Below are 13,290 nucleotides of genomic sequence, written 5' to 3'. Positions count from 1 at the left end.
TGTTAGGTTATAGACTGGATGGCATTGTTCTACGTGCAGGATATGGCAGTTGTTACACGCTGGCTACCTGAAACAGCTAAAGACTCATTGTGGAATCTGAAAAGACACTTCTCCCAAAAGTATGATGTGTACTTACTATGTGCTCATGCTAAAATAACTGTCATTGTAGCAAAGTGTTAATAGAACAAAAAGTTTATAATCAATACAATAGGCCATATTCCCACTTTCAAGGAGCTTTCCGTTTTGATTAGGTTATTTTGCCTAAAAACCTTTGTCTGCCTATATAAAAAAGCAACTCTGCCTCTCTTCCCAACCTGGCAAGAGTGGCCAAAGGAGTGTTTAGCATCCCCCATGGTTCTGCAAGTGTGGAGAGGATATTCTCCGCTGCTGGCCGGCTCTCCAGGCACCATCGCATGAGCCTGAAGCCCCAGACTTGTTTCTAAATCTTGTTTCTAAAAATGAGTTCAAAAAATGAATTTCATGTCATTTTTCATTTAGTTTGTGTTTAATTGAAAGTCACTGCCTATTTGTGCAATTTATAAACTATAATTATTTTAATACAATGTTTACAGTGCATTCGGAAATTATTCAGACCCTTTTTTTCCGCATGTTACGTTACAGCCTTATTCTAAAATTGATTAAATAATTGTTTCCCCTCATCAATCTACACAATACCCCATAATGACGTGGTCCCGTGTGGCTCAGTTGGTAGAGCATGGCGCTTGCAACGCCAGGGTTGTGGGTTCAATTCCCACGGGGGGACCAGGGTTCAATTCCCATGGGGGGACCAGGATGAATATGTATGAACTTTCCAATTTGTAAGTCGCTCTGGATAAGAGCGTCTGCCAAATGACTTAAATGTAAATGTAAATGCAAAGTGCAGATGTAAAAAAAAAAGACATGCCTTATTTACATTAGTCTTCAGACCCTTTGCTATGAGACATGAAATTGAGCTCAGGTGAAACCCTGTTTCCATTGAGCATCCTTGATGTTTGTACAACTTGATTGGTGGCAAATTTAAATTAATTGGGAAGGCACACCTGTCTATGTAAGGTCCCTCAGTTGACAGTGCATGTCAGAGCCAAAACCAAGCCATGAGGTCGAATGAATTGTCCGTAGAGCGCCGAGACAGGATTGTACCGAGGCACAGATCTGGGGAAGGGTACCAAAAAATGTATGCAGCATTGAAGGTCCCCAAGAACAGTGGCCTCCATCATTCTTAAATGGAAGAAGTTTGTAACCACACACTCTTCCTAGAGCTGGCTGCCCAGCCAAACTGAGCAATTGGGGGAGAAGGGCCTTGGTCAGGGAGGTGACCAAGAACCCCGATGGTCACTCTGACAGAGCTCAGCTCCTCTGTGGAGATGGGGAACCTTCCAGAAGGACAGCAATCTCTGCAGCACTGCACCAATCAGGCCTTTATGGTAGCATGGCCAGACGGAAGCCACTCTTCAGTAAAAGGCACATGACAGCCCGCTTGGACGTTGCCAAAAGGCACCTATAGACTCTGACCATGAGAAACAAGATTCTCTGGTCTGATGAAACCAAGATTGAGCTCTTTGGCCTGAATGCTAAGCGTCACGTTTGGAGGAAACCTGGCACCATCCCTATGGTGGTGGCAGCATCATGCTGTGGGGATGTTTTTCAGCAGCAGGGACTGGGAGACTAGTCAGGATCGAGGGAAAGATGAATGGAGCAAAGTATAGAGATCCTTGATGAAAACCCTGCACAGGACCTCAGACTGGGGCGAAGGTTCACCTTCCAACAGGACAATGGCCTTCACAGCTAAGGCAACGCTGGAGTGGCTTTGGGACAAGTTTCTGAATGAGTAGCCCAGCCGGATCCCGGACTTGAACCCAATCAAACATCTCTGGAGAGACGCTCCCCGTCCAACCTGCCAGAGCTTGAGAGGATCTGCAGAGAAGAATGGGAGAAACTCCCCAAATACAGGTGTGCCAAGCTTGTTGCATCATACCCAAGATGACTCGAAGCTGTAATCGTGGCAAAGGTGCTTCAATAAAGTACTGCGTAAAGGGTCTGAATACTTATGTAAATGTGGTATTTCAGTTTCTTTTAAAATGATTTAGCGATCATTTTGTTAAAGGAATTTTATTCCTATGTTTATCAACCAATTCAATCAAAACACTGCCCATAGATAAGAATTTGTAAGATAATTATCAGCATTAAATGGACAGAAACCAGTCTCAAAATCAATCAATCAATAGCGTTTATTCTCGAGAGTACTGATCATAATACATTTTACATCAGGTTATATAATAAAGATGATGTCATAGGTTTTAATGTCCTTCCTCCTCTCGGATACAATGGCAGTACAGTTAGCGTTCTCATTACTGTCTGCCACCTGTTCAACTATCTGCAACCATCCCAAGGTCTTTCCCCTCCCTGGGTAGAGACATCATTCTAGCCTGTCTGAAGATAAACCCATTCTTTCTAACAAGGAACACATAACATTCAACATTATGATTATAATAAGATTCATTCTTACAGTATTATAGTAGTATTCTGTTTAGTTATAATTCTAAGTCAAATGTATACATATTTTAGTCATTAAACACAAAAATCCCATAACACATTTCTAAAACGTTTTGTTTATCATTTATGGGGTATTGTGTGTAGATTGAGGTGGAAAAAATGAATAAGGCTGTAACAATGTGGGAAAAGTGAAGGGGTCTGAATACGTTCCGAATGAACTCTAAATGCTGCACGCTTTATGTCCCTACCAGACTATTGTGTCGCACTCGCAACAGCTTCACAATGCGTTTCTTTGTAGGCTATAGCCTGGAAATAATTGAAATAATATAGCTGTAATCATTCCTTTTTGTTCCTTCTTAGGCTCCCTGTCTGGCTCCTGACCTATTTAGTGTTTATATGATGTTTAATATGACATGTAGCCTATGTTCGCTTCTTACATCCATGTTTATTCAAATACTTTTCATTCAAATCCATGCTTCGTATTCAATACTTTAAAAACATTTGTGAGCGTGGAGCAGTTTATAGCGGAGCAGTTGAAAAGGACATGAGCAATGACATCCGTTCACATACTATGTGTCGCTCACCCCCCCCCCCCCTTCATCTTTAAGTTTAGTGTAGTCGTTGCTTTATACTCAGTACCTGCTAAAACTAAGTGATAAATACAGAGGGATGCTGTATTATACCTCTATGTATTCTTTTCAGATCTGCAGACACTTGTTTCTTGTTTGGATGGGACGATCTTACTGGGTCATGTTCATTAGACACCAAATAGAGGAAAACAGACAAACCGGGAGGGACTACCGGAACTTGTCCAATAAACTCTTGTTTTAGCAAAACATTTTGTGCTACTGTATGCACTAATGAATGTGGTCCTTTGTAGCTCAGTTGGTAGAACATGGCGCTTGTAACGCCAGGGTAGTGGGTTCAATTCCCGGGACCATCCATATGTGTGCATGCATGACTATGGATAAAGGCGTCTGCTAAATGTCATATATTATTGTAATATGACCCTGATTGCACAGTGGTGTTCTGTGTTCTCCTGCAGTTGCTGGTGTTGAAGTACGTGCAGAACAAAGACGTGTTCATGCGCTACCACAAAGCCCATCTGACCCGACGCCTAATCCTGGACATCTCCGCTGACAGCGAAATCGAGGAGAACATGGTGGAGTGGCTCCGGGTACGACCTGTGGGTGTGTTTTAGGGCTGTTACGGTGACCATATTACCGGCGGTTACCAGTCATGACCGTAGTCAAATTCCACGTGACCGTTTAGTCATTGTAACTAGGCTGCTCTGATGCTGCTGATGGTCATTATTAGCCTACCAAACTTGCTAATTGCCAGTCGCTAATGGCCTGGTACTCAGCACACTATTGTCCCTCTAATCACTGATATCAATGCAAATGTATTCAAAACAAATACTTAATGAGAGCTCGTGTTGCACAACATTTCTATAGGCTGTGCAATTGCGTGCGAACAGAATTGATGGCCTCCTAGAGAGTTTACCATCAGCTTTCTATAGGCTAGGCCTACTATCTATTTCTAAACTTTCCTAATATTAAGCACATTGCTTCGCTTTACAACAGGAGTATAGCCTACCTGGCTGGCATGAAAATGAACCACGGGAAAAGTGTCCTCCATTCGCTCTTTTAAGTCCATAAATGATGTGTTTTTTCCCCCCCTATGCCCCTCTTCCGATACACTAAATGTGTTAAATTTGTTTTATCTAAAGACCAGATTAAGCTAAGAATAGTCTGATGGGGTGATAATATCTCTTGTGAATAGTGCACATGCTGGGCATCAAGGCAAGAAACAGTGCATTCCTGTTCCTAAATTATAGTCGCACAAGTCATGTAGCCTTGCCCATAGGCCTATATGTTTTGATAATGTTTGAATCAACTAAAGTGGCCAAATAACTGCAAACGTAGCCTATAGGCCTAGGACCCCTGGAACACGGTTAGAGAGCACAGAGCCTAGTGAAACGTGTTCTTATTAACCCAGTCATTGCGCAATTCCGTGTGAAAAGAGCTTTGACTGACCACTTTAAAATAGGATCCCAGCTTTCTCATGCTGCTATATTTATTGCTCAATTCTTAAAAGGAAACACATTCATCTTCTTTACAACCGGTGTAGCCTAACTGATATACATAGGTGGCGCGTAAGTTTAAAGTTTGGGGGAGATAATTTTCACCATAAATTAACCTTTACAATAAAGCATCACATGCAGAATCTTTGCCGATTTTATGTAAAATGTCCTACTATTCATAAGGTGATGAGTAGATTGGATAGTTATAATTTGGGCTAATAATCTAACTCCATTCTCAAACTGTTCAATGCCTGGCTGAGCGCGTATTACGTTGAGTTAGGCCTAGGCTTTATCAGACACGTTTTTTTCTTTGCATAGGGGAAAAGAATTGCCTTTTTTATAAACGCGTTTCATGCAATTCTACTACACTTTAGCGGAATGTTTTTTTTAATAGGACAAATTAAAGGGTATGCTACTCTGCCGACTAACAAAAAGCTTTGTCCATATAATAGGCCTATGAGAAGGGGAGACACAAATAGAATATGACCTCCATCCAAACTGGAAATGATTCCATTTTTTGGAAATGATTGTCCAAAAACAAACTTAAGTAGCACTGACCCAACAATTATAAATAAACCATTTGTTTTCCAAACTGTTTTCCCACAATTGTTTTTTGAAATATTGCAATATGCCTGGCTTGGCCTCTACTTTTCGGACAGTCGCAACTCGACAATAGTCTGCTCAAATTGCCTTTCCTTCCGACCCATAGCCAAAACAAAATTTAAAAAAAGCTAAGTTCTCTGTAACCAAATCATGCTTTAGTAGTGACTGTAAAAAATAAATAAAATAAAAAGATTTTATTTATTCCTGTGTAGACAAGCATAGGCTAATTGGGCAATTATAATTTTGGCAGTTTACTTTAGGGAAAGCTTCCCCTTGCCTTATGGTCACGCCGCCTATGCTTGCATATTAAAAATGTCACTGCATTCGCTATTCAAGTTTTTTTTTGTGGGCCACTAATCAACTAATTCCACACATTTGTGCACCTTGCACAGGAAACTGAGTAGAGCTCATGCCTTTCATGCAACTTTTTTCAAATCATAATTTGTCCCACGATGCCTTAGGCTAGTCTGCTCTTTAATACATTCTAACTTTTGAAGTTACATAAATAACTCTAAATTAAGCATATAGGAGGACCTGTTTCTTTGTTAACCGCTCAATACTGAATAGCCGCATGTGCGCACCCCCTCGCAAATTTTGGGGAGAAGATGTCCTTTCTATTTTATTCTGCTATGTTCAATTGTATTCTTCATACTATGCCACAGAATTCTAAGAAAATCTTGTCTGCTAAATTAGTGTAGCTCACATCCATATGCCATAGCCTACCACAGCCCTAGATGGGTACTTGCATGTGTGCCGGTGTCTTATGAGAAGGAAGATGGGAGATACTACATGCTGCCTATTTGTGCGTTTGATCCACCTCACATACTTAAAATTATACCACGTTGCCAATGTCCCCAACCCTTGATTGCAGGAAGTAGGCATGCCCGCTGACTACGTGAATAAGCTGGCTCGGATGTTCCAGGACATCAAGGTGTCCGAGGACCTCAACCAGAACTTCAAAGAGTGTCACAAACACAACAAGCTGGCCCTAACAGGTAAACCAGGTAGCTGTATGTAACTAATATGAGATCTATAGTTATTATGCCATTTAGCAAATGCTTTTATCCAAACCGACTTATAACAGTGAGTGCATACATCAGGGTTCCCCAACTGGCGCCCCGCGTACCGAATTTGGCCCGCGGGTGGTTTTATTTGCCCCCCCCCCCCAAGTTTTCTGAGAAAAAATGTAAGCAAGGTTTAAAATGATTGTTTGAGTCAAGTATTTAATCTGTTTGGGATTCTTGCGGTAAAATGATTTGTAATTATGTTCTGGCCCCCGACCATGTGCTCAAGAAAAAATTGTCCCGCGGCTGAATCTAGTTGATGATCCCTGGCATACGTTTTCGTATTGCAGACCTGCCAACCTGCACACGGTTTGCGTACCATGCACGCAATTTGAGGTCAAAGTAAGCTGGTACGAAAACAACCATTTAAAATACTCAAATAGGTTTCTACTTGGAAAATTGTGTTTGACTCAACCGTCTGAATTTGGAGCTGAGCCAATCAGACGACTTAGGAGAGGAGACAATCCTTAGCTCTCCACTCTGGCCCTCGTACTATTTTCCTCCCTCCAGCTGCATGGCAGGAGCTTATTTATTACGGAAGCAAACCGAGTTAAACAAGGGTTTCTCTTGGTCAAATTCAGGTAGGTTCCTCCCCATTCCGTTTGCAACCGTTTTTAGAAAATGTTTGCAACAGAATCAGCATAATTTTTTCGCCCCACCACTCCACTTGGCACACCTGTATTTGTAGACTTTTTCCTGTTCTTCTCTGCAGATCCTCTCTAGCTCTGTCAGGTTGGATGGGGAGCAGGTCTCTTCAGAGATGTTAGATCGGGTTCAAGTCCGGGCTCTGGAAGGGCCACTCAAGGACATTCAGAGACTTGTCCTGAAGCCACTCCTGTGTTGTTGGCTGTGTGCTTAGGGTCGTTGTCCTGTAGGAAAGTGAACCTTCGCTACAGTCTGATAACCTGCTCCGGAGCTCTCAGGATTTCATCAAGGATCACTCTGGGCTTTGCTCTGTTCATCTTTCCCTCGATTCTGACTAGTCTGCCAGTCCCTGCTTCTGAAAAACATCCCCACAGCATTATGGAAACCATGCTTCACCGTAGGGATGGTTTCAGGTTTCCTCCAGACGTGACGCTTGGCATTCAGGCCAAACAGTTCAGTCTTGGTTTCATCAGACCAAAGGATCTTGTTTCTCTTGGTCTGAGTTTATAAGTGCCTTTTGGTAAACTCCAAGTGGGCTGTTGTGCTTTTTACTGAAGAGTGCCTTCCATCTGGCCACTCTACCATAAAGGCCTGATTTGGTGGAGTGCTGCATCGATGGTTGTCCTTATGGTATGTTCTCCCATCTCCACAGAGGAGCTCTGTCAGTGACCATCAGGTTCTTGGTCACCTCCAACCCTGACCAAGGCCCTTCTCCCCCGATTGCTCAGTTTGGCCGGGGCGGCCAGCTCTTGGAAGATTCTTGGTGGTTCCAAACTTCTTCCATTTTAGAATGATGGATGCCGCTGTTCTTGTGGACCTTCAATGCTGCACATATTGTTTTGCTACCCTTCCCCAGATCTGTGCCTCGACACAATACTGTCTCGAAGCTCTATGGCCAATTCCTTCGAACATCATGGCTTGGTTTTTGTCTGACATTCACTGTCAACTGTGGGACCTTTTAATAGACAAGCGTGTTCTTTTTCCAAATCATGTCCAATCAATTGAATTTACCACAGGTGGACTCCCAAGTTGGAGAAACATCTCAATGATCAATGGAAACAGGATGCACCTGAGCTCAATTAATAAATCATAACAAACGGTCTGAATACTTATGTAAAAGTATTTCAGTTTCTTTTTTTTATACATTTGCAAAATATTCTATAAACCTGTTTTCCCTTTGTCATTATGTGGTATTGTGTGTAGGTTAAGGAAACAATTATTTCATCCTTTTTGGAATAGGGATGTGACATGACAAAATGTGGGGTCTGAATACTTTCTGAAAGCACTGTAGCTGGATGTCAACAGTAGTCTGCTAATGATGTGACAGTCAGTTCACCATTGACAAGGCATATTGAATATTTTGTGTAAATTCTTAAGTCAATATTAAATAAATCATAGTTTGTTGGAGAGGTTCCAATTCAATACACCGTATTACACATGTCAATCAAGAGCTCTGCCTGGGCCGTGCAGTTGTCTTGTATATGACAATACACAGACAAGTAGTTATATTTCCGTAATTCATCATTACTGTTTTCTTCATCCATGTGACAGACCAATACTGTTTCATAACATGTGACAGACCAATATCTCACGAGGCTTCTTCTCTCTAAGCTGAGACCTTGAAACAGATCTTTCGTTTGTTCTCAAAACAAGGTCTGGGTGTACTGTCAAGTTGCAGCTACTGATAGTGAGGATTTGTACAGTCAGCCACTTGCGTGAACACAGAAATTGGTTTATAGAACACAGAAATGTCTTATAAGAAAAGCACAAACATTAAAATTCCCATTACACCCCTTTCAACTTTCCTTACGTTTGCATATTTTTTTATACTGAATGTTGTCAGATCTGCAAACCTAATTTTAGATAAAGGGAACCTGAGTGTCTAAATAACACAATTATTTGTTTCATTAAGTTATGCAACACCCAATGCCCATATGTAAAAAAAGTACTTGCCCCCTTAGTCAATAACTGGTTGTGCTACCTTTAGGTGCAATGACTCCAACCAAACATTTCCTGTAGTTGTTGAACACTCATGTTGCTGTGGAGGAATTTGGCCCGCTCTTCCATGCAGAACTGTTGTACTCGTTTCAAGTCCTGCCACATCTCAATTGAGATTAGGTCTGGACTTTGACTTGGCCATGCTTTTTATCAATTTTCATGTAGACTTGATTGTGTGTTTTGGATCATGCATGCTTCACTTCAGCTACAGCTCACAGACCGATGGCCTGACATTGTCCTTTAGAGTTCTCTGATACAAAGCAAAATTCATGTCCAGTAAGAACCTCATACCAACAGTCAAGCATGGGGATGGTTTTGGGATGCTTTGCTGTCTCAGGACCTGGATGACTTGCCTTAATAGGAACCATGAATTCTGCTCTATAATAGAGAATTCTACAGAAGAATGTCAGACCATCCATCTGGTGAGGTTGGCAGGTCTTGTATTTCTGGTTCAAGCTGGAATCAAACCTGTGTACCTGTACATTTTGTGGGTATAATGTTTGATGTATGTGGCTGGATGAGACCTAGTGAAAAGCAATAAATTTACTATTGATACAGTCCTTAATGTTTTGGGAATTTCGCTTGGAGTTTGCACTATTCCACTGGCTCCACTACCAGTACCCCCAAAAAAAGCACAGCTCAAGTACTTGAAAGTGTATATTATATAATTAAATGGAACACTGGAATGGACATGGGCTTTTCATCAAAATGCCGAAAAATGACATCTTGATCAGGGAATCTTTCGTTCTAGAAACTGATCAAATGTGGCAAATGTATTGTATAAAACAATGAATTAGTAGTTATACTAGTGTGTGTGTGTGACATGTAATCACCTTCGCCCTCTTGTGCAGCGGACTCTGTCAACATCAAGATCCTGAATGCGGGGGCGTGGTCGCGGAGCTCAGAGAAGGTGTTTGTGTCACTGCCCACCGAGCTGGAGGACCTGATCCCCGAGGTGGAGGACTTTTACAAGAAGAACCACAGTGGCAGAAAACTGCACTGGCATCACCTCATGTCCAATGGCATTGTGAGTATAAAACACCACCCCCTCACACACACACACACACACACACACACACACACACAGAGGAGTGCCTAGGGGGTGGGTCAGCCTCTTGCACCTTCCCCCCTCCAGCCTCCTCTCTGTCCAGACCATAGAGATTAGAGGTTGACCGTTTAATCGGAATGGCTGATTTTTAATTAGGGCCGATTTCAAGTTTTCATAACAATCGGTAATCGTCATTTTTGGACACCGATTATGGCCGATTGCACTACACGAGGAGACTGCGTGGCAGTTTGACTACCTGTTACGTGAGTGCAGCAAGGAGCCAAGGTAAGTTGCTAGCTAGCATTAAACTTATCTTATAAAAAAACTATCTTCACATAATCACTGGATAACCTAGTAATATCATCAACTATGTGTAGTTAACTAGCTTGTCCTGCGTTGCATATAATCGATGCGGTGCCTGTTAATTTATCATCGAATCACAGCCTACTTCGCCAAACGGGTGATGATTTAACAAGCGCATTTGCCAATAAAGCACTGTTGTTGCACCAATGTGTACCTAACCATAAACATTAATGCCTTTCTTAAAATCAATACACAAGTATATATTTTTAAACCTGCATGTTTAGTTAATATTGCCTGCTAACATGAATTTCTTTTAACGAGGGAAATTGTCACTTTTCTTGCGTTCTGTGCAAGCAGAGTCAGGAAATATGCAGCAGTTTGGGCTGCCTGGCTCGTTGCGAACTGTGTGAAGACCATTTCTTCCTAACAAAGACCATAATTGAATTGTACATAATTATGACATAACATTGAAGCTTGTGCAATGTAACAGAAATATTTAGACTTAAGGATGCCACCCGTTAGATAAAATACAGAACGGTTCCATATTTCACAGAAAGAATAAATGTTTTGTTTTCGAAATGATAGTTTCCGGATTTGACCATATTAATGACCAACGGCTCATATTTCTGTGTTTATTATAATTAAGTCTATGATTTGATAGAGCAGTCTGACTGAGCGGTGGTAGACGGCAGCAGGCTCGTAAGCATTCATTCAAACAGCACTTTACTGCATTTGCCAGCAGCTCTTCGCTGTGCTTCAAGCATTGCGCTGTTTATGACTTCAAGCCTATCAACTCCTGAGATTAGGCTGGCATACTATAGTGCCTATAAGAACATCCAATAGTCAAAGGTATATGAGATATAAATGGTATAGAGAGAAATAGTCCTATAATTCTTATAATTACAACCTAAAACGTCTTACCTGGGAATATTGAAGAGTCATGTTAAAAGGAACCACCAGCTTTCTCATGTTCTGAGCAAGGAACTTAAACGTTAGCTTTTTTACATGGCAAATATTGCACTTTTACTTTCTTCTCTAACACTTTGGTTTTGCATTATTTAAACCAAATTGAACATGTTTCATTATTTATTTGAGACTAAATTGATTTTATTGATGTATTAAGTTAAAATAAGTGTTCATTCAGTATTGTTGTAATTGTCATTATTACATATATATAAATTCGGCCGAATAATCGGTATCGGCTTTTTTGACCCTCCAATAATCGGTATCGGTGTTGAAAAATCCTAGTCGGTCGACCTCTGATAGAGATTCTATGTAATTCTATCCAGATCACATTTAAGAATGAGGTGGGCCAGTATGATCTGGAGGTGACCACATTCCAACTGGCTGTGCTGTTTGCCTGGAACCAGAGGCCTCGGGAGAGGATCAGCTTTGAGAATCTTAAGCTGGCCACGGAGCTGCCTGATGCCGAGCTCCGACGCACCCTCTGGGTAATGCACGGTGTCAAAGGGTAGATGGAGGTCAAAGGGTTATCTATCGTAAGGACTAGGGTTACAAGATTCCTGTAACATTTTCAAAATTACCATGTTTTCCCGAAATCCAAGTTGGAGGGTTTCTGGATTGGTGGCACATCCTTGCTTTATTCCGGGAGTCTTCCAACCGGGCTTTCTGGAAAACGTGTTTTTTATTAATTTGATATGCAACAAACAAACCCTGAAACTTCCCTGCAGTTTCCATGCGACCATAACCATTAGTACTTTCTAAAATGTTTTTTGATTGACGTCTAGCTGTGATGGATTGAACTTATCGGTCCTGCTTTAAGTGACGTTCAGCTTATGAGGTCTTCATAAGCACTACATGTGTTACAAAGCTATAGCTGTATGTCATGCTTCATAAATGTGGCATAACTTACATAATCACCCATGTCAAATGTGACATAACCCAATATGTCAAATATGATATATATGTGCTTTATAAAGGGGGGGGGCATGTTGTGCTGATGGATGGCATACGCTCTAAAGTGAAGTCATGTTAGTCACATTACACTTCAGCTCAAATGTGCAGAGGTCTGGTGGACCAACACTTCTGGAACTTAGTTCTTCTGGAACTAAGTTAGATGTTCCTCAGTGCGCACACAACAAAAACGAGCCATACCGTGAGGTTTTGGGCCCAGCCATGTCTTTGACACATTCACCCACTCCCTTGCTGGAAGATCAGCCGCAAAATGTTGCCACCATTTGTATCAGGTTGTCATCAAGCCCTGGTCTCCAGCATGGGAACAGAAGAGGAATACCTGGTGCGGTAGTCTCAGGTCGGATGACTCCAAATATTTTGGTTCTGACACAAACGCAAGCTTTGCAGGTCCATTAACCCATTTAAATACCTACAGTAACCTGTGGATCATGATAACCTTCATAACTCAGCAGAACATTTGATGTAGTATCCTGCAATACTTTGTTTGAAGTGAGTCACCTTTGGTAAGTCATAACACATACAGTGGGGAGAACAAGTATTTGATACACTGCCTATTTTGCAGGTGTTCCTACTTACAAAGCATGTAGAGGTCTGTCATTTTTATCATAGGTACACTTCAACTGTGAGAGACGGGAATCTAAAACAAAAATCCAGAAAATCACATTGTATGATTAAGTAATTCATTTGCATTTTATTGCATGACATAAGTATTTGATCACCTACCAACCAGTAAGAATTCTGGCTCTCACAGACCTGTTAGTTTTTCTTTAAGAAGCCCTCCTGTTCTCCACTCATTACCTGTATTAACTGCACCTGTATAAAAGACACCTGTCCACACACTCAATCAAATAGACTCCATCCTCTCCACAATGGCCAAGACCAGAGAGCTGTGTAAGGACATCAGGTATAAAATTGTAGACCTGCACAAGGCTGGGATGGGCTACAGGACAATAGGCAAGCAGCTTGGTGAGAAGGCAACAACTGTTGGCGCAATTATTAGAAAATGGAAGAACGCAACATGTAATGTGTTGGTCCCATGTTTCATGAGCTGAAATAAAAGATTCCAGAAATGTCCCCTATGCACAAAAAGCTTTCTAATCAAAAATGTTGTGCACAAA

At 41.5% G+C, this 13,290-nt stretch overlaps 1 protein-coding gene across 2 annotated transcripts in view; it reads left to right on the top strand.

Annotated features, from left to right (window-relative positions):
• Nucleotides 1-13,290, top strand: part of LOC129819889 (cullin-5-like) — a 33,822-nt gene that overhangs the window by 8,538 nt on the left and 11,994 nt on the right. For both annotated transcript variants that reach the window (XM_055876563.1, XM_055876552.1), the window contains exons 13-16: nt 3,539-3,670; nt 6,051-6,174; nt 9,738-9,913; nt 11,527-11,688. In XM_055876563.1, coding sequence (XP_055732538.1) covers nt 3,539-3,670; nt 6,051-6,174; nt 9,738-9,913; nt 11,527-11,688 — 594 coding nt within the window. The remainder of the gene's footprint in view (nt 1-3,538; nt 3,671-6,050; nt 6,175-9,737; nt 9,914-11,526; nt 11,689-13,290) is intronic.

Source organism: Salvelinus fontinalis, chromosome 2 (genome assembly GCF_029448725.1).
Source record: "Salvelinus fontinalis isolate EN_2023a chromosome 2, ASM2944872v1, whole genome shotgun sequence".
Taxonomy (NCBI): domain Eukaryota; kingdom Metazoa; phylum Chordata; class Actinopteri; order Salmoniformes; family Salmonidae; genus Salvelinus; species Salvelinus fontinalis.
The sequence above is the reverse complement of the archived record's forward strand: the minus strand, read 5'-3'. Positions and strand labels throughout refer to the sequence as shown.